Genomic DNA, 21,420 nt, shown 5'->3' on the forward strand with positions numbered 1-21,420 from the left:
CTGGAAAATGTGGTTCATTTTGTTGATGTCTGTAGTGTGCTTTGAAGGCTGTCTGCAAGTGGTATACATGCTGGGCTGGCCTCATTACTAAAATCAGTACCACATGGCTCTATTTGTCTTTTGGATAATGGGAGTGTAGATGGGTGGGGACGGAGGTTTCCTGGACAGCTGGAAGGCAGATTTTGGCATTCTTGTGCCAGAAACAGGACGTACAGTGGTCCAGTTATCCCGAGAACTCACTCAGCAGTGCCTCTTTATACCCAAGGGCTGAGACATTTCTCCCAACATAACAAAATAATCACCGTAAGAGGCAAACCCCAAATACTGAAAAGAACTATTTTCTCATACAGATATCTTTACTTGAAAAGTTAAAAATCTCTGGCACATACAGATCTGGGCATTTGGATTTTGACTTGGGGTATATATGCAAATAACTTCGGTGATTGGTGGTTTAAACTGATTTCGGAAATACGGATCTTAAAATTTATTTATTTTAAAGTTTACTTATTAGAGCACGCACAAGCGAGGGAGGGAGGGGCAGACAGGGAGAGAGAGAATTCTAAGCAGGCTCCACTGTGCTGTCAGCACAGAGCCTGACTTTGGGCTCCAGCTCACGAACTATGAGATCATGACCTGAGCTGAAATCAAGAATCTGACGCTTAACCGTCTGAGCCACCCAGGTGCCCCCTGATCTTAACATTTAAGACCAATGTGTGTCCTTGCCCCATTATTAAACGCTTTAAACTTTGTTTTTTTTTTTTTCTCTTACTTTGACTTCAGTGGATTCATGATGCAGGTTTAGTGCTTTCTGCTGGGATGCCGGAAGGCCACAAAAATCGAAAACTGAGTATTTAACATTTTAGGTATATAACAAGGAATGCAGGGATGAGAAGAATGGAGAACATGCTGTGATTTGCATCTGACTTAAGGAGCTGGCTATTAGGCAAAAATTGGCAGGTAAATTCTTTTCCTGATATTGGCACGCTCTGCTCTCTTCTGTGGTCTTGCAGTAGGCATATAGCTTCTTGCCTTAGAAAAGCCCCTTTTCTTTCTTCATTTGGAGCTGCTTCCAGCCAGGCAGAGCAGCAAATTGCCCTCTTGTGATGCCAAACACAGAAATAAAGTCCTGTTCAGAGAGGTAATTCTAAGAGAGAAAACAGAGTCTCCAGTTAGAAGGAAAACATGGCACCTATCAATGCCAGCAGAAGTGGGGAGGGTAGAGCCAGAGAGTGTCTTTGAAGGGGGAAAGAGAGTGAAGTTTTCAGAAAGTCTGTAATAGACTTAAATTACTCATTGAAGAGTTCTTAGGTTGTGGGGTCTCATTTTGGCCCGAGGAGAAGCTGACTGGATTTGCTGCTCTCATGGTCCCACCTGGCACCAGTTTTTTTCCAGAAGAACAAGAATGGGTTATATATGATGAATTCTAGACATTAGGTTTTGGCTGAATGGAGAACTGAATTGAGTGATGGTTTTCCGTGCTTCATGCCCTATCTACCATTTTTATCCAGACGTTTTCATTTTTTTTTTTAATGTTTATTTTTGAGAGCGTGTGCACGTGTGTGTGAGCAGGGGAGGAGCAGAGAGAGGGCGGGGGGGGGGGGGGGGGAGAGAATCCCAAGCAGGCTCCTCACTGTCAGCACAGAGCCCGACGTAGGTCTCAATCCCACGAACCACAAGATCATGACCTGAGCCAAAATCGAGTCGGACGCTCAACCGACTGAGCCACACAGGCATCCCTAACCAGACATTTCCAAATGCATGATCAAGTGGATCTTGTTGAGCGCATAAAATTCTCCTAACGTTTATTTATTGATGCTTACTGAATATTTTCTGTCTGAATGAAGGTACGGCCTCTGTTTTCAAGAAAGTTGTAGTTCAGATACTTAAGAGTTGGTTGGATAAGACATTGGGGGAAACCCAGAGGCCCTTCCCAAATCAACTCCTTCAAGGGGAAAATGAGTTAATTAATTCAACGTGTTCATTCATTCAGCCAAAACTTAAAGAGGGCCTTACTTGTGGCAGGAACTGTTACAGGCGCTGAAAAGTGGAGAATGTGGTGGCGAATGAGACAGACAAGGAGCTTGCTCTTAAGCAGTATTTGACGGGGCGGTCAGGGAAGGCCTTTCTGGGTGGGCATTGAAGCTGAGGCCTAAACAGTGTGGAGGAGCTGGCTCTGTGAGGATCTGAGAGAAGAAAGTATTTTTGGGTGGGAGCAGTAGCAAGTGTAAAGGCTCGAAGGCTGGGATGAGCAGGTTTGAGACAGAAAGGGAGCCACAGGCTAGAGTGGGTGGGAAGTGAAGAAGGCAGTGGTCGATGAGGTGAAATCAGAGAGGTGGGCAGGGGCCAGGCTGTGTAGAGCCTTGGAGGCCACAGAAGGGATTTTGGATTCTGTTCTAATTGCAGTGGGAAGCCACGTGAGGTGTTTCGAGCAGAACAGTGTTACCTGTGTTAAAAGCCTATTGGCTGTTATGTGGGGAACTGATCGTAGGGACAAGGGTGGAAATCAGTTGGGGAACTATTGCAGTCATCCATGATGGCTGGACAGCAGAGAGATGGAGGGGAGGGGGCAGAGGGTGGCTGATGGGTTGCTGTGAGAGGTGATTAAAAAAAAAAAAAAGGAGCCCTGGGGTTTTGTCTTGAGCTACTGGGTAGCTCAGATGTCTGTTGAGGGGCCTACAATGTGCCAGAGCTGTCCTCCTAGGCCGTAGATTGAGACAGGTGCTTTCCTCATGGAGAGCTCCACTCACATTAGACGCAGCTCCTTTAGCTACTTACCTCCTTTTTGGCAGGGTTCACATCCTCGGGCAGCTCCTGATTTTGATTTTTCAACAGAACTTCTATAGGGTAATATTTTGGCTCAGAATTCAGGGAGAGGGTTGCGTTCCTCATGTCCTGGGCAAGGTAAGAACGTAGACGGGATAAAAGACTGTTCAGGTTCTGTGCAATTGAAGTTCTGTATGTATAACATTTAATATTTCAGCTTATACCACTGCACCCTTTGTGATCACCTTTTAGAACAATGGTCCCTAAAGCTGACTGCATGTCAGAATCATCTGGGAAGCTGAAATATTCAGATTTTGGGGTCCTGGGGAAAACTGATTAAGTCTAGGGTAAATCCTGTATAGCCATTTTGGCATAAACGCTGTGCCTACATCTCATTTAAATACTGTGATCACGTACCTTCTTTTGGCACTTGTATTTAAGCTCTACATTTCCAGCCTTTAAATGACTCTCAGTTGAAGTCATACTATTCTTTTTTTTTTTTTTTTTAAAGTTTATTTATTTTTGAGAGAGAGAGACACATACACAGGATGCGAGCGGGAGAGGGGCAGAGAGAGGGAGACAGAATCTGAAGCAGGCTCCAGTCTCTGAGCTGCCAGCACAGAGCCCGATGAGGGGGCTCGAACTCATGAGTCGTGAGATCATGACCTGAACCAACGTCAGGACGCTTAACTGACTGAGCCACCCGGGAGCCCTGAAGTCATACTATTCCTACATATATTTTAAAGATACTACATCACCATCAGTTTTGGAATCTTGAGTTTGTAGAGCACAAAGGATAGAATTGCAGATGGTTTGGACACCTGGTACCATGTACTCATCCTGATGTTAAAGAAATGTTGGATTCCTGGCCAGAGGCTCCACTTCCTGTAGCCATTGAAACGGGGGTAATGGCCTGAGTTTCTGTGGACCTGACCGTCAGAAATCGGTAAGCATATCACGTAGGTTAAAAGCTTATTGTTTATGAAAAATACCACCAGTGTAATCTGTCCTGAATAACAGACTTGAATAATAAAATTAGTTTTTGTTTTTGTCGTTTTCATTTGTTTGTTGTTTAGCTTAAACAACAAACATTTATTTCTCACCTTTGTGGAGGCTAGGAAGTCCAAGACCACGATGCCTGCATCCTAGGTCAGGCGAGAGGCTGATTCCTGGCTTGCAGGTGGCATCTTCCCATTGTATCCTCACATGGCAGAGAGCAGAGAGCAAGCCCTCATAGCTCTTCCTTTAAGGGCACTAATCGTATTCATGAAGGCCCCGCCCTCATGACCTAATTACCTCCTAAAGGCCCCACCTCCCAGTACCATCATGTTAGGGGTTAGAAGTTCAACCTATGTATTTTGGAGGACAAAAAATTTGGTTCATAATACCAGGTAGTTCATAGGTCATAATTCCTTGTATTTATATTTAAAAATATGTTCGGCTTTTTTTTTTTTTTTTTTTTTTTTGGTGGGGTGGGGGGGAGGTGCCTGGGTGGCTCAGTCAGTTAAGCGTCCTGACTTTGGATCAGGTCGTGATCTCACAACTTGTGAGTTTGAACCCCTTGTCGGGCTCTGTGCTGACAGGTCAGAGCCTGGATCCTGCTTCCGACTCTGTGTCTCCCTCGCTTTCTGCCCCTCCCCGCCTTGTGCTTTTTCTGTCTCTCTCTCAAAATAACTAAGCATTAAAGGGGCGCCTGGGTGGCTCAGTCGGTTGAGCGTCCGGCTTCGGCTCAGGTCATGATCTCACAGTTTGTGAGTTCAAGCCTGCTTTGGATTCTGTGTCTCCCTCTTTCTCTCTCTCTCTCTCTCTCTCTCTGCCCCTCCCCTGCTCGCATTCTGTGTGTGTCGCTCTCTCTCAAAAATAAACAAGCATTAAAAAAAATAAATGAATAAAAATATGTTTGTTTTTTTTAAAGCAGCAAGTCTCTTCTAAATTCTGGAAGGCAGTAAAATGAGGGACTTGGCTTTGAGACCTGCTTTTCTGTTGATTAAAACAATCCTAAATCTGGGGGCACCTGGGTGGTTCAGTCAGTTAAGCGTCTGACTCTTGATTTCCCCTCAGGTTGTGATCTCTTGGGTTTGTGGGTTCGAGTTCTACTTTGGGTTCTGCGCTTACAGTGCAGAAACTGGGATTCTCTCTGTCTCCCTCTTCCTGCCCCTCTCCCACTTGCATCCTCGTGCTCTCTCTCAAAATAAATAAACTTAAAAAACACCCCAACAATCTTAAATCAAAATGGACCACTAGAGCGATACTAAGAAGGACGAGATAGGGTTTTGCCCACACGACGTCTGTAGCATTTGCGGTTTCTCTCGGGCTCTGCTTGCTTCTCCAAGAGTAAACCCAACTCACTGCGGTGATTCTTGTGATAGCAGCAGTGTCTCCCAGCTCTTCTTTTAACTGTTCATACGATTTCCCTGCCTGAAACAGATACAAAACAGGATGCGGTACTGTTTCTGCGGGGAGTGACACCTCAGGCCTAGGCTGTACCCTCAAGGAGAGCAAACAGGTGAGAGAATCAGGGAATCAGAAGACATTGTGGGGGGCGGGGGGAGCACAGATGAAAATTCCCCCTTCTGGTCAAGGCCAGGCTGGAAGGTACTTAAACATGATCTGCGCTCTTTGCTGGTGTTTCCTAATCCTCTGTATGAGACTGAAGACAGAGAGGTCGGCTAGGAGTCAGAAATCCTAGCTTCTTCCTATTGGTTAATAGTGACTTTAGACAAAACCCCTCTCCTCTAAGCCTCCTCATTCATAACATGGGAAACAGGTTACAAATGCCCCAGCTGTCAGGGTGGCTGTGAACCTCAAAAAGGTGATGTGTGTGGATAAACATTATAAACTATTGCCTCCACGCACTGCTTATTCCTGAGACAAGCTGTGAGTTTCCCTAACTGGTGGGTGGAAAAGAGAAGGAAAGTAAAAGCAGGGAGTGGGGAGGGGGCGGGGGGAATGTGGTCCTGGATTTACTCAGCCCTTAAGTCGGGACCCCACTTTCCCCCTGAGCTACCAGCGCTCAGCTCCCAGGCGGTAGGGATATCTCGCCCATGCTCTCTGTTCTTACACTCCACATATGCGAGTCCCAGGCCAAGAACCATCCTGTGAAGGTGGGAGGCTCAAACCCCTGTTTAATGATCAGGATCGGTGTGTCAGCATCTCGGCCACTGGGGTGAGTGTGCAGGTACTCCGCGGCCGTCGTGAGGGCTCTCTCCCTCTCTGTGGCATTGGCCTCAGCCCCGATCCACAAGAATACCTGTTGGAGAGGTGGAACATTCATGTGCTTATATCAAGGACAAGGTACCAGACCATATACCCTGCCCTATCTTGCCCCCTCAGCAAGTCACAGCCTCAGAGAACTTTCCCAGCTTGATTTGTTCAGCAGAGAGAAAAGTTTTCCCAGAATTCTAATTGTACATGTATCTCCTAGATCTCGTTAAGCTTCAGCTTCCTGAACCCAACTTCTTGCAGGACCCCCCTCATCGTGGTCTCCGAGCACCTCAGCTACAACACCCCCAAAGGCAGCTCTTCTCTTCTAGACTTGGGTCTGTGTCTCCATTCTTGGTGAATGGCATCCATTGGGTCACCTCGGGCAGTGCCCCGGGAGTCATCCCAGATGCCCCTGTATCCGGCATTTGGCAAATCTGTCACCATCCCACTGCCCCTGTGCAGCTTATGGTGGCTCTTACTTGACTGTTACAATACTCTCCTGGCTGGCTTCCCAGTGTGCAGTGTTCTGTTGTCCCGTCCCCCCCGCCGCCATCCCTCCTCTCCTACTTTCCAGAATGATCTGTTGAAAGCACAGTGACCATGTCACTCACCTGCCTAAATTTCATTAGCTTTCCAGGATGAAATTCAAACTGGGCCTGGTGGGTACGGCAGGTAATCTACTTCTTAGCTTCATCTCTAACTCCTTAACTCTATGGCTTGATGGGATATCGATGGTAGTTCCCTGTGTATTAGACTCTTACGTGCCTTGCTTTTACTTGTGCTGTTTCCTTTGCCCAGGATGCTCCCTCTACCTCTCTACCGAGCCTACTTGTCCTTGGAGATTCAGCCTGGGAGCCATCTTTTCTAGGGAGTCTTCTCTGAGCCCCTAAACGGTGTTGCGTGCCCCTAATTTGTGCTCCCGCGGCACCTCACACCCCCATCATAGCAAAAGGATGTTTCTGTGTCCAGCTCCTCCATCGGTCTGTAAACTCTGAGAGCAGGGGCCCTTCACCTTGGTGACACTACACCCACCCCAGGGGCTGGCATGAAGGAGGGGCTGAGTATGTGTGCTGAGCTGAATGTCAGGGAGGGGTTGCCCCGAAGATATCCCCTTTACACCCCTGTATTCCCTAAAAGGCCCATATCTCCGAGTGTGGAGCCTGTTGGCGGAAGAGAAAGGAGCGCATGACGATAAGATGGCCTGATTTTCCCAGGGCAAAGTGGGAAAATCCCCAAGGTGGCAGTTCTAAACAACCTTCTGATTTCTCCATCCCTGGCAAAGAGTGGGCTCTTCCTTTGGTTACCCTTGACGAATGTTTGGTTGACTCGAGGGTGGGCCAGAGCTACCCTGGGTTTATCCTTGACAGGGGAGGCACTACACAAAAAATAGCCTCAACTGTGGGGATCTCTGCCACTCGTTCTCTGGCTGCGTCTTACCTGGTCCCAGGTATCCAGGAGCATCACATCACCTGGGTTCAGGTCATCCTGGGTGAAGTCTGTGATCTCAGTGACAACGAACCGCCCTGTCTTATTGGAACATTCAAAGAGACGGGGCTGCGCGTCTAGGATTTCCTGCTGTAGTCTGCAATACAGTCCGTTCAGAAGGAACTGAGCGACGTGGAAATCAGGTTTTTAAAACGGAAAGGCATCCTAGAGTTTGTGCAGTTCCCAAGCCTGGGCGGCAGGGGGAGCCCAGACGAGGGGGCGCTGTGTTCCCCTACCTTTTGTCATTGGCGTAGGCAGTCTTGCCTCCCAGCAGGTCCCAGAACTCAGCCGGCTCCTGGCCCTCGGCCACAGTGTCCTCAGTGCCCTCGCAGAGAAGGCTGGCCAGCTCCTTGGCCATTGCCCGCTCATCCCCACTAGACCCCTGAGTGGGGTGAGGAGAGCACAGGGGTTAGTCATACATAGATGCGTTGATGTAGGGGGCGAAGCTACACTGAGAGTGTCCTGGGATCAGCTACCAAAGCCACAGCACCTCAGGAGGGGGAGAGGGGTTTGTTCTAGTGCTGGGAGAGGAGGGGCGGGGGAGAGGAAAGCAGCGTGGTGGCAGAGAGCAGGACTGGACTCTGAAACCCACACAGAAGTCGGCAAGAGCCCCCTTGGTTTTGGCTTCACTTGGAATTTTAGCACCGACTTCGGATTCTTTTTTAAGAGAAAAAAACTTAAATTTGAAAAGTTACTTATTCAAGAAAATTCACTCTTTTTGGTGTACACTTCTATGAGCCTTGACAAACACACAGAATCACGTTACCACCATCAAAACGGAAGGTCTAGAACATTTGCCTCAGCCCCGCCAAAAATTCCCTCGGACTACCCCTCTGTGGTCGGATGCTCCCCACGTCCCTAACCTCCGGCAACCGTCTGTTCTCCATCACTACACTGTTGCCTTTTCCAGAATGTTACACATGGAATCACGCACTGTGTAGCCTTTGAGGCTGGCTTCCTTAGCACAGCGCATTTGAGATTCAGCTTTGTCTTGAGTATCGACAGCTTTTTTCTTTGCGTTGCCGAGAAGTATTCTACTATGAATAGTAGTATGAATATACCACTGTTTTCATTTTCTAGTTGAGTTGCTTCCAATTTTGGGTGCCAGTGAATAAAGGTGCTATGCCTATTTGTGTGAAGGTAGTTTTATTATCTCACATGGGTAAAACCGGGCGTGGGGCTGCCGGATCGTATGTGTGTGTTTTATAAGATTAACCGTCAAATTGTTTCCCAAAGGCCGTATTTGCACTGCCAGCAGCAATGCCCACGAGTTCCTGTTGCTCTGTGCCCTCATCTGCACTTGATATTGTCTACTTTTTTTTTTTCTTTTTTTTTTAGCCACTCTCCTAGCTGTACAGTAGCATCTCTGTGGTTTTCACTTGCACTTCCCCGGTGAGTGTGGCATTGAGCATCTTTCCCAGCTCCGTTCTCTTTTGTAAGTGTTAGTGCTTTTTAACGTAGATGCGATCTGAATGGACAGAATCGCAGTTCTAGCGCTTTTGCTCAATGTTCATGCCTGTCCTGTTACATTCCACCAGACCGGTGTGGAAAGATTGGCTTATCCAGTCTCCGTCTGTGTAGAAGCTTATGGAATGTCTCCTGGGTGTGAGCAATGTGGTCAGTGAGTTTCTAATTGCAAGAAACACTCGCAGTCCCTTTGAAGATCCTTTAGGGAAAGGCTCATCTTCTTGAGGACTGCTCCGGCCTACTGTTTAGTTCCTCTGGGCTCGCTGACGGGAGGGAGGGCCCAGGGCAGGGCTCCCAGGGGCTGGTGTGTCCACCGGGGCCAGACGTCTTACCTTGCCATACCACAGGTAGTGTTCTGCTTGGGCCCGCAGCAGAAAGACATCATTGGAGTTTAGGGAGGAGGCCAAGGCTGGAACCTCCACCGCTTTGGTGTTGGATTTGTCATTTCCTTGAATCCGGAAGAGCCTCACTGGAGGGTCGGGCTCAGCGTTTCCCTTTCTGGAAGTCCCACCCTAGAGAGGAGAAGAGCAGAATCTGGTTCTCTGGAGCCCCACGTGAGCGGAGCTCTGGGGTCGCCGTTGTAGAGACTGTGGATGAATTCAACACTGCTTTTGCCCACTGGGAGCTGCCATGCACACTGGAAGAGGTCAGGTGAACTGGCATCACTGAGCCAATAATATTAGCTCCCACTCTGAGACTTTTATTGTCTGTTAGGCTCTGTGGTTAGCACCTCACCTACATTATTTCACGGAACCTCAGAATAACCATGTGAAGTAGGTATGATTATCCTGCAGTACAGATGGGAAAACTGAGGCTTAGCAATCTGGTTAATAAATGACAAGGCTAGGACTTGACCACAGGCTTGTGTGATATCAAGCAAATGACATTACACATTCCTGGTGTTGCTTCGGCCAGAGCTTCATGGAGGAAGTGGGACTTGAGTTCGAAAGGGCACATCCAGTGGGGGAGGGAGGGTTGGACATGGCGGGGCTGGACGCGTGGCACACGTGAGGTCTCATGAGGAGACTCACCTCACTAGAGTGAAGTGTGTAGGTTAGGGAGCTGAGGGTAATACATCTGCAGAGGTAATATGGGTCAGATCATGAAGGACCTTGAACATTAATTGGGCAGTGGTTTGGACTTAAAGTCCTAGGCAGTTGGGATTCACCTGAATGGCTTGGAGAGATTAACCCTCTTCCCCTTCTTCTTCTTTGTAAAAAATGTTTATTTTTGAGAGAGAAAGAGAGAGAGAGAGGAGAGGGAGAGAGAGAGAACACGAGCGGGGGAGGGGCAGAGAGAGAGGGAGAGAGGGAATCCCAGGTAGGCTCCATGCACTCATTGCCAGTGCTGAGCCCGGCATGGGGCTCAAACTCATGAACTGTGCTGAGCCACCCAGGTGCCCCGAGATTAACCCGCTTCTTGTCTGTGTCTGCCCCAAGCCCTGGTCTCCCTCCCTCCTCTCCGATTCGGTAGCCTCTTGCTGACCTGCGAGTTCTGGGCATTCCTGCTCATGGTGTAATCTTATCTGAGGGGGTCTCACCTCAAAGATAACGAGCTTCCCTTTGAAGATGGCCATGAAGTGGCGTGGCTCCTTCCCCATGGTAACTCGAACCTGCACAGGGGCCCCAGCAAACTCCTGATCCACCTCCACGGCCTGGTATGCCGAGGCTGCCAGCTCATCCTTTGAGGCGTGGCGGCCCTGCGGTGGTTAGAGGGGGAGAAATGGGTCCCCACCACCCCTTGCCCCCACTCAGGGGCCAGAGGAAGCATCAGCAGCCAGAGCTAAGAGCCTGCTTCAGGCCTACCTGCCAGGTGTACAAGACGTAATGTGGCTTCCCATTCACCTCGTACGTGTAGAGGACCAGATAGCAGTCTCCCCCATAAAAGAAGCCATACCACCGATGCTCCACAGGGACCAGCTCCAGGTTTTCAATTCTCCAGACCTGGGCGCAGAAGGAGACACAATTTCCCAGGGATGGGAAATTTCCCAGGGATGGGGCTCCTGTTCGAAGGGACAGCTGCGGAAGGGATTGGGCCGTACTCAGCAGAGAACGCGGCAGGAAAGACACTAACGTCCACTGAAAAGTACACCTTCCCTCCCTGGTTCTTCTTTCCTCGCCGTGAGGGCTTTTCACACTTGCAGGATCCGAATCCCGAGGAGAACCGGATCATTACCGCTCAGGTGCATCCCATCACGGCTCGGGGATGATTTGAATCTATCTGCCAGGTGAGTTATTGACAGCACACTGGGCTGTCAGCCTTTCACGTCCCTGAGGAACTGTGGGAAAGCTTTGCAGACTCAGACACCTCTTAGAGACTGCTCCTGAGGTGCCAGAGGGGTGCCAAGGCAGACACGGAATCACCTGCTCCCACCTCTCCAGCAGAACAGCTGGGAGGGCCGGTGCCTCCTGCCCCCCCACCCCCCCGAGGTGTGAATCGCTGACTCACCTCAACTTTTCCATTGCCATCATCGACCATCCTTTCCTGGGCAGCCACCTCTGGCTTGGCGTGCAGCAGGGTCACATCAAATTTCTCCTGGAAAACTTTAGCTGCAGAGAAGGGGTTGGGAGAAGCCGAGTGAGTGAACGGCACCCGTGGCTGCCTTTCTAGAGAGTCCCAGCCGTGAGAAGGCGATCTGAGGAGCAGCCTCACCGATTTTGCCAATGCCAAATGTTTTCCCCAGGCCGGTGGTCTGGTCCTTCACTGACCACTTCTGGAACAACTGCTTAAACATGGCCGACTCGGCACCATCATTGACGGTCTCCACGTTGGTGCTGCTGGGGTAGCCCTTCATCTGGATGAAGCTCTGCAGACACCCCCAACCCCGGAAGGCAGGCCAATCAGGGAATACACTGGGTTCTTTGCTTGGCTGCTGACTCACCCCTTTGAAGCCAGTTGATAGGACTGCTCCCTGCTGGGAGTCAGAATCAAATCCTAACTCACTTATGTGTAGTGGCCAAGTTACCTGCCTCAAGGGAAGGACAGAGGGAACAGTCCCAGTATCTCTTGATTGGCCTGTCATGATTATGACTAATTTTTTTTTTTTTTCAAGATCGTCTATACTATGTGCTTGCAGCACTCACGTACTCCACTGATTTCGTGTCAAATTCGTTTGCTCGTTTACTGCTTTGTAAGTGCATCCTGCTGGGCTCATCTGCATGGGCCTGCACGGCATCATAAGCTTCTTGAGGACAGGGCTGTCAAGCGTGATGGGACATCCCCTTTGATAACAGCAGCCGTATTTTCTGAGCAGGGGTAGGGGCCAGGTACTGTTCTAAGTGCTTTGCAAATGTTATTTAATCCTCAGAACCCTCAGAATCCTCCGAATATACCGGAGATATATAGCAAACCTGGATTTGAATCCCAGTTTGTCTATCAGACTGAAGTTCACATACGTGACTGTGATGTTCTATGCCCCGGTTCCGAATATGGCTACATGTCTGAAGTGTTACTACCAGAATTTTGGGGACAATAACATATGCCTGTGGCTCCTACCAGGGCTTTAGACATGGCTGTCTGTTTCTCAATCTTTGTGGCCCCTCTTCCTTTCCACACGTAGATCTTGGTTCCACTTTGGTCTAAGATGTAGCAGTCCTGAAGCAGTCGGGGATAAAAGTGGTTACTGCCACTGAGGAACATAAGGAAGATCTCTAAAGCCAGGGCTGGCCCCAGACGCCAAGCCCACCCAAGCTCTACTTACATCATGGTTCAGTAAGTCCTGGACCAGTGGTCTTGTTGCTACCTCTGTGACCGCCAGCTGCCCAGCTGAGTCTGAGACACTGGAAAAGGGGAGAAATTAGCCTGTGCTTTCTCTTCTACAAAGCATCTTGTAGTCAATTTGGTATTTTTGCTGGCTTTTAGTGTGGAGTTTCTGGATAAATTTTGACTTCTTATGACAGGGGTGGCTTAAATGCAGACAAGAATGTAATGGACTCTGTTCTCTAGAAGACTGCTGTGCATCTCTCTCCCAAACATTATCTCCTCCACCTTCCGGGGCATGTATAGACTCAAGTAAAGGAAGACCTTCCTCAAGAGACGAGGAAGGGTTGCTGACAAGAATAGACAGTAGCTGCCTCCTTGGGTGGGGAACACTGAGCTCCGTCTAGAAGCTGCATATGAAAAGGGTTAAAAGAAAGCCAGACGCCTGTACCCAAAATGAGGAGCCAAGCACAGGTGCTTGGTTTTCCAGGAGACATCGTCCCCCTACCCCGGCTTCCAGCCAGCATGTAGGTTTAGTTACTCACTGATACAACATGACGTTTGATTTCTGCTGCTGATCTATGATCTCATCGGGGACTGCAGGCTTGATAATGGAGCGTTGGCCGAGGGTGTCCTGAAGGACCTTCATCAGCTCCGGACTCGCTGCCTCCTTGTCTCCCTCGATCACACCTATTTCAGCACGGCCCCCTCGCTCTCTGTCCCGAATATCCTTTGCCAGAAGCATAGCCTATCAAAGAAGCCCAAGGAAGCAGTTAGCCCCACCGGGGCCCCTTCTGCACCTGCTGGCTTTGGGAGGAGCAACCCGGGTCCCAGACATAGGGGTTATTCTGATGCTTAGGACCCTGGAGTGAGTCACAGACTCACGCACTTGGCCTGTCTCTGAAACAGATTCTACTCAAAGGCAGAGGTCTGTCTTGCATCTCAAGGGAAGAGCCAGTGGAAGAAAGAAAAAGGAAAAGGCAACTGAGAGATTGCAAGCCCCATGAACCACACCTTCAGGCGCTCTCCGCTGTTGCTCTCTGGGCCATTCCATTGGATGATGACCTTCCCAAGGTCCAGCAAGAAGACATCACCTTGGTTAAAACTGTCCCAGCTCATTTCCACCTGCAGATGGGAAGCAGACATCGTTCAGGAGGAATTCTTAGGCGCCAGGTGGAGCAGACAGATGGTGGGGAGGACTTACCTCGGTGGCCCTGATGTTTCTTTTCCCCTTCACGTGTAGCAGCCGCTTCACATCATAGGTGTTGGTCTCCACATGCTTCATCCCGGAGGCCACACCCCCCTTCTTGTAGCTGTGGGAATATCCAAATAACAGCCAGTTATTTACCGAGCACCTGCCACGTGCTGGGTACTGGGGGGGACTGTTGTAAACTACACAGCTGCGGCCTCTGCCTGTAGGGGCGACGACAGGACATAAGCAGGTAAACATGAGTGATGGTCATGGCTGCCACAGAAGTAGACTGAGTGACAGACTTTTTGACAGAGTGGTCAGAGCAGTCTTCTCTAAAGGAATGTCAATCAAGCTAATGTATTAAGAGGGATAGGAACCTGCCAGACAGAGGGCTAGAGTTCCAGAGGGTTCATCATCAGTGCGGAAGACCCTGTGGCATGAACTTGCTTTGTTCTAGCAACTGTCTGAAGATCAGTGTGTGACAAAGAAAGGGGCACAAGTCGGGAAGCAGCAGAAGCATCAATGACACTCGGGCCTTAAGACAAATCCTCTCTCCAGGAATCAGCCCTCCTATCCCTGGTGTTTGTCCCAACCCGGCCTCCATCCCAGGGTCCTCCACCTGAAGGGCATGCAGAAAGCCACCCCGGAGCCGAAGGTTTGTCTTTGGGCTCCCTGGTGACACCTTGTGGTGCTCTGTGCCCAGCAGGTCCCCAGTCAGTGGGGACTGCCAGCCTGCAAGAGGCGAGCCTTGGACCAGCCTCAGATTTCTCCAGCTCGTTTGAATTCCTCTTGTTTTTGATCTCAAGTGCAAAGTTTGGAGTTAATTAAACTCCTCCATTTATGGGACATTATCAGTACTGTCCTTTACAAGACCCCCTCGCTCGTTTTCAGTATTTATGTATTCCCTTTTATCTGCATATGCTCGCCCATTCCTCTCCCTCCCACAGGCATCCCTTCCAACAGTGGAACAACTATCTTTTTCTTTTCATCCTGATAAGTGTGTCCTGTTGTTTGGTGGGCATATATTTTTTAAAAACAGAAACTGGCATTGTCACGTAGTTCAAGTCTGTGTCTTTGTTCAGGAGCACCATGGATGTAAGACCCGCCCACACGTTAGGCGTGTGTCTGACCCATTTTCTCCAGCTGCCACACAGTGCTCCTTGGCGTCCTGGAGTATTTCTCCTGTCCAGTCTCCCAGGGGTGGGCACTCTACCTGGCCTACAGCTTCCTGCCACCACTAATGGCACTGCTGTGGACATTCTGGCTCACGAGCTCTTGCAGACCCGGGTATATGAGAAGTCCTCTGAGTCATGCCCCCAGAAGTGGGATTTGCCTCCGCGGAGCAGACTGCTCTCCAGAACGCTATGGCGGTCCCCCTGCCAGGGCGGCACGAGGGCTCCTGTTTCCCCACGGCCTTGCCACCACCCGGCCCTCTGATCCGGCCTATTCCGACAGGTGGAAGTGATAGCTTTGTTTTGATTTGCATTTCTCAGACCCTTCACGTATTTATTGGCCTTTGTGGTTTCCTGCTGGGTAAGCTGCCACTTATGTCCTTGCTCTGGCGTAACTACTCACACGATGCCCTGCTTGAAGTAGCCGTGGAAGGTGTCAGACTCATGGTACTGGACCTCTCGGTGCTGCACGGGGCTGCCCCCCAGGTAGTCGTCCAGCTGTGTAGTGTAGATGGCCGCACAGCTCTGCTCATCCTGGGAGGAGTCCTTCCCGATCCAGAAGTGGATGTCCTGGGAGAGGAGGCTGCCCACTCTTCGTGTCTGGGATGTCCAGAGAGATCGCGTCGGGGGCCGGCTCACCCACCCCGCCCCTGCTCTGCTGCTGGCCCCTCCGGTGTGGGAGGGACACGGCATAGGGTGGCTCGTGTCCCGCCCTAGGGGGGCTCGGGGCCTCTCTCCCTTGCGGCAGTGGCCTCTGTGCAGACCTGCTGTGTGGCCCAAGCTCCAGCAGCCCACATTCCTCCCACCTTGGGGGCAAGTTGACAGCTTACTGTTCTCAAACTACATGGAGACCAGTGAGGATCCTTTCCAAGGCAGGGGGCAGACTTACCTTGCTGCCCCCTGCCCTTACACAGCTGGCACAGCGCTGGTCTGTCCATCTGCGTGGCTCTGTTGGCATCGTTCTTTGGGATATTGTTTCCTCAACTAGAACGAGCACTTTGAGGCACGGCCTTGTATTTACCTGGCCTTCCTCCACACCACTTTAATGTGGGGTCTGAGCCCCGGGAGGGAGAAGTGATGCTTGCGGGCTACCCGCTGAGGTTCAGACTGAGGGCTCCATCCCCTAAGAATGGCCTTTGAGACTCAAGCTGGAGGCCTGTTCTGTAAAACACTGAGGAAAGACCAAGACGGATACCAAGGACCTGATTAGCGTCAGCAGCAGATCTCAGCGGAACCGGGGAACTGGCTCTCAGGGGAGAAGTTCTTGGGAATAAGGAGACGGTGCTCACCGAGAGGATGACGTAGCAGTCCCCCTCATAGAAGTTGCCATGGGCACTCAGGGGCACCAGCGCCAGCTCCAGTTTCTGGAAGGACAAGGGGTGTGTGTAGTCTGCAATCTACCCCACCCCTCCAGCCTCCCTCTCCTCTCCATCTTTTGGCACATGTGGCAGGGGAGAGGTAGGGGAGATGTCACCACTGATCCTACGGGGCATAGCGGCCGGCCACAGGATCCAGGGGGCCGCCCCCCTTGCTTTTGCTCGGCACTGCCTGCATGGTCCCAGCTCTGAATCTGGGTCCCCCTCTTCACCCCGTCCTCCTCCCCACCACCTGCATGGTCTCGTCTCACTACACTGTGAGGAGCCTTTGCAGGCTTTGCAGGCAAAAGAGCTGGATATAAGCTGACAAGTGAAATCCCACCTCGGAGCAGCCGCTCCAGTGCCTCCAGCACTGTTCTCCAGCCCTGACCGCCCAGCGCTGGCCAAGGTCTGCAAACGGGACGTGGGGATACCATGGGGCTGTGGGAGGCGAGTGCCAGCAGGTGCAAAGGGGCTCCATGCCCGGTGTTCTGTATTGCAGCCTGGGGTGGGGGCCTGAGCTGCCACCTGCACGCATGGCTTGCCCCAGGAGAGCCATGCACCTGGCCTCACACGTGCATTTCCATCACTCTCGCCAAGTGAGGTAAACCTGAGTCATACTTGTGTGTGTTCTATGTAAAATGTGCGTGTCAAATGTAAAAATGCTAAATAGACCATACTTTTGGTAACGTTTAGTACCTAAATTGAAACGAACAGGTAGCCTTAAGTGCTTTGGGTTTTCTGCAGCAGCCCCTCTCTGGGCTCGGAGCAGGGACGTGGGGGCTCGGGGAGGGGGTCTTTACATCTGGCAGGTGGAGCTGCCCCGGGGCCAGGGCTGTTCCCAGCTACAGACTGTTGGAGCTGGAGCTGGGCGGGAGAGGCGCCCCCCCCCCCCCCGAGGCAACCACGCCCCCCTACCTCCGCTACCACTTGGCTGGAGCCAAAGTGCCCTGTGGAAGACAGGTTCTGGTTTTCCCACAGAAGCAGCCAGGAGTCGCAGGTCTCCAGGGTGGGCCCAGGCCCCACCCATCGCCCCAGGGCATTTACGGGAAGTGCAGACTCACGGAGCAGATGGCGGGATAAAGGGCAAGCTTATTTTTGCTTGGGGCCCTGCTCTCCAGGGCTAAAAGCGTTTCTTCCACCTGCCGCCACCTGCTTTGAGCACCCAGGAGGGGTCAAGGATAGGAAAAGGTGGCTCCGAAGCCGCCCCTTGCTGTTCCCAAAGACGGGAGGCTCGGGAGTGCCAGAGGGCCGCCAGAGCCGTGCCCCGCGGTACAGGGAGGAAGGTGTGCCTCCGGCCCAGCTCACCTCGATCCGCCAGGTGATGATCCCAGGCTCGTCGCCCACGGCCCTGAAGGCGCCGCTCAGAGACATGGTGCTGGTCTTCGCAAGGCTGCCACGGCACAGAGTGAGCAGGGGAGACGAGGCCCCTCACGGGGGGCAGGCACCCACCCAGCTTTTCTCCTAGGTCATTTCCTAGCTTCTCATCAGCCATCCTGCCACGTCCTTGTGGTGCGCCCTGCGGCTCCACGGTGCGGGGGCGGGGAATGACTCATCGGAGTTCTCGAGCGAAGCCTGGCTGGTCTGGGGGTCCCCACCCAGAAGGTCTGCTCCCCCCTTGCCACTTCCCTTGTCAAGAGCTCTGGTCAGAGTCACTGTCATTTACTGAAGGGATCATAAATATGTCAAGCCCTGTGTTGGCTCACGTTATGTCACTTAATTCTTATAAACGGAGTATATTTTATCTTACATTGCAGGCGAGTTGAGGTTCAGAGAGGTTAAATAATTTGCCTAGGGTCACACACTAGAGCGAAATCCGTATCTGACCCTAAAGCCTGTGCTTTTTAGTCACTTCGATGTCGCGTAACCCTTCCTAAACGCACCTTCCTTCAGTGGCTAACGGGGAGAAAAGCTTACGTCGGAATATTTCCAAGCTGGGCTGCCTTCTCTCACTCATTCCTTCCAGCTCTTTCCAGAGGTCCTGCTTGCCAGGTCCTCTGCGGGGTCAACTCTCTTTCTCATTGGGCTTTTACTTTCCAGACTTTTCTAAGTAAACTATCCTAAAACTTGAACAGCTTGTCTTGCTTTTGTCTGATGACTAATATGTTCTCTGGGCCTCGCAGAAGAGGGAAAGTAAAATGGCAGAGCCTGGGCAGGGAGAGGGGGAACAGAGTTCAGGGAGCCAGCAGGGAAAGGCTGGGTGGCCGGGTCTTCCTGGGGGCTGATGCCCTCCTTCCCCCTCTCACACAGATCCACAGGAGCCAGTGGTTCAGTGGCTGCCCACGAGGCAGGGTGGGGAGAGGGAGGAAGTGGTGAAGAGAAGTCCGGTCCCCACCATCTGTATTCAGGGCGTGTCCAGGGTTATCAAGTACTTACACACATGCATGGTCACCTAGGGGCTTTGTATAAATAAAATGCCTGCCTGTTGTCTGGTTCTTGCTCTCAAGGAGCTTGCATTCCGATACGGATAACTGATGAATGTTCTCAAGGGGCAAAGGAAAAAAGATGTGCTTGATGGATTTACAGAAGCAAAAAAAACCAAACCAAAACAAACAAACAAAAAAACCCCAACAAAATAAAAACAGAAACAAAAAACAAAACATGAAACAACCCACCCAGAAAGGGCCGTATGGAGTTTTGCTACTTGGAGGCATACTGTGCTTGTTAAGAGCATGTCTGCCCATTCTATCCTTGAGCCTTGGTGGATGAAGCCAGGTTTGGAGAGCTTGTGCCATTATGTAGTGTGTGGACTTTGGCAAAAAGCGCAAAAGAAACAAAAAAAAACAACAAAAAACCCAGACTCCCTTTGTGTACTGCTGGAGCAAGACTAAAGCAGGGCACAGACCCGGAGTAGCCGGCGTCTGAGGATTTCATTGGATAACTCGTGCTGCCCCACCCTACCTGGTGCTGCTCAGAACTGCCAGGAAATATTTGTTCAAGTTCTCTTCAGACCCTAGATTTCATTCATTAAACGCAAATGCCATGACCCAAATAGGGGAAGGGGACAAGGGCCAGTGAATTCATTTGTTGAAAATAGACAAGCTTCCACCTGGTAGAATCGGCATTCATCAGGGCTGTGAGTCTGAGAGGCCAAAAGCAGTCCCATTTCCCAGCAGGGACTTAGCAACAGGGAAGGAGCTCACTGGGCCAAGGTCCCCCACTTAAGGAGAGGACATGCTCAAGGAAGGGACTTCCTGCCTCCCTGGGACACCCAGAAAAGTTGATGGCAGCTGTGACATCAAAGTCCCCCAAAGCTCAATCTCTTCCTCCCTCTTCTCCAAGTCCTTAATTCAGCACTTTTGAGGCCCCTGCAGAAACCCTTGGGGTGGGGTGTTTTGGAGGCCCAGGCTAAAAGCCAGCGGCCCTTAATTCTCACAGATCCCCCTGTGAACGGAGCCCAAGCAGAGGAAGCAGTTCTAACCTCCGCCTTGGCCCAAGGCGACGTGTGAAAGGGGTAGTCTCCACACTTCCCAGCTTTTGAAAACAGTGCTCTATCTTTTCAGTGGTTTCTAACAAGGGCCTTAACTTCGCAGCAGGAAGTTTGCACAACTCGTTACAAACTCCTGGTTTAATCCTTTAAAAGCCTCATCCAAGAAGACAAAGGCACAGAAACGTCGATCTCCTCTTCCCTTGTTTCTTCCTTGCTCAGTAGGATTGCTCTGCTGATGGACACCCACACACCAAATAGACCTTACCTTGCCTTCTCTCCCACCGGTCTTCCAGGTTTTCTGGCGAGAAAGTAGCAGCAGTTCCGGAGAACCAACCCAAAGCAGAAGGTGCCAGGTTCCGCTGCCTTAGCCTAGTAATGGCTGCACAGACACTGCCTTATATTTGCTTGTGTTTGCATCTTAACCTCATTTTCCCAGTCCTGGCCAATCACCGCCAACCTAGCCCTGGGCTTGACTTATTCAAACCAGAGGGGAAGCTTTATCTGTTCCTATTCAAAACAGCAGAAAGAAGTGCAGACTTTTAAAGGCTTCTTTTCTCTTTTAACTCCAGCTCCACGCCCTGATCTAATTGATTTTTTTTTTTAAGTGCATCGCCCATCAATAATGCAGGGAAGAGGGTGGGAGGATATGAAATTTGCCATATTGTAGATATGGATGCATTATGCTGATGACAGGAGGCAGGGGCCAGAGCTGCCCCCTGAGTGCCTGTGATGTCCAGGCTAGCAAATGCCTCCCTGAGAAGCTTCTGGGCATTTCTCAGAGGGAGGGAAGTCTAGGATAGGGGCGATCAGGTCATCCTGTTTTGCTCCTTAGGGTCTCCTTTGGGGTCCAAACATTACTGGAGTGCCTATTATGTGCCAAGAACCATGCTGGACTCCCAAGTTCTAGGGATCCCGCTTTGGGAGCATCAGTAAGGAACATGGGAGAGTGATGACTCCCAGTCCCTCGGGGCTTCCGGTTCGCCCTCAGAAGTCGGTAGGACACCAAGTATATGATTATTAAGCACCTGGATGGCAATGGAGTTGGTTCCAAACAGGGGCCAAGAAAGAACTAATGCAGCCCGACTTCTGTAACCTTGAGCAGAAGCCCAGTGCTGAGTCTGCAGCTGGTCTCCCAGCCGGAGGCAGCCGCTTGGCCAGCCTGGGTGCGCCAGCTTCATCGTGACAGAAGGGGCTGCAAGGCAAGACGAGTGTGCCTGCTAAGTGCCCAAATGAACAACAGCAAGGTCAAGAAGCAGCTCCCATTCCTGGATGGGTTTTTTAAAACCCGCTTTTATTAATTAATTGTAAGTAATACAAATATTCCAAAAATATAAACAGACACTTAATGGCGTCCTACATTTCAAGTTTTTGAATACAACAAATTTATCAAACCATGAATCTGTAAGCAAGGTAGTCAGAGTCCCATAGCCCAGTCACAGTGGGGAGCAGATGCCCTGCCCTCCAAATGGCATCTTGAGGGGGAAAGTGGCATGACCTGGAATGTGTCAAACTTGGGATACTATACGCAAAGCTCAAGGGGCCCAAAGAGGGTCTGCTCTGGGGCCGACCCCTACAGCGGGCACGGGACACTGGGTCAGACCTCCGCCTTCCCTCCCCTGCTCGAATGCAAATATTTATTGGCATTTTAAAAAA

At 50.8% G+C, this 21,420-nt stretch overlaps 1 protein-coding gene across 1 annotated transcript; it reads right to left on the bottom strand.

The window, feature by feature from the left end:
- Window positions 1-713: 713 nt before the first annotated feature.
- Window positions 714-20,929, bottom strand: AVIL (advillin). The gene is made up of 20 exons (XM_049625860.1): window positions 20,033-20,929; window positions 17,646-17,730; window positions 16,272-16,346; window positions 15,386-15,582; window positions 13,823-13,931; window positions 13,633-13,743; window positions 13,164-13,366; window positions 12,620-12,698; window positions 12,415-12,513; window positions 11,572-11,725; window positions 11,368-11,468; window positions 10,725-10,862; window positions 10,460-10,618; window positions 9,252-9,431; window positions 7,689-7,834; window positions 7,405-7,549; window positions 5,825-6,013; window positions 5,113-5,181; window positions 2,776-2,892; window positions 714-1,144 (listed from the first exon to the last, which is right to left on the bottom strand). Exons 2-20 carry the CDS (start codon window positions 17,709-17,711, stop codon window positions 1,031-1,033), a joined length of 2,451 nt encoding a protein of 816 aa, XP_049481817.1. The 5' UTR covers window positions 17,712-17,730; window positions 20,033-20,929; the 3' UTR covers window positions 714-1,030.
- Window positions 20,930-21,420: the final 491 nt, after the last annotated feature.

Source organism: Panthera uncia, chromosome B4 (genome assembly GCF_023721935.1).
Source record: "Panthera uncia isolate 11264 chromosome B4, Puncia_PCG_1.0, whole genome shotgun sequence".
Classification (NCBI taxonomy): Eukaryota; Metazoa; Chordata; class Mammalia; order Carnivora; family Felidae; genus Panthera; species Panthera uncia.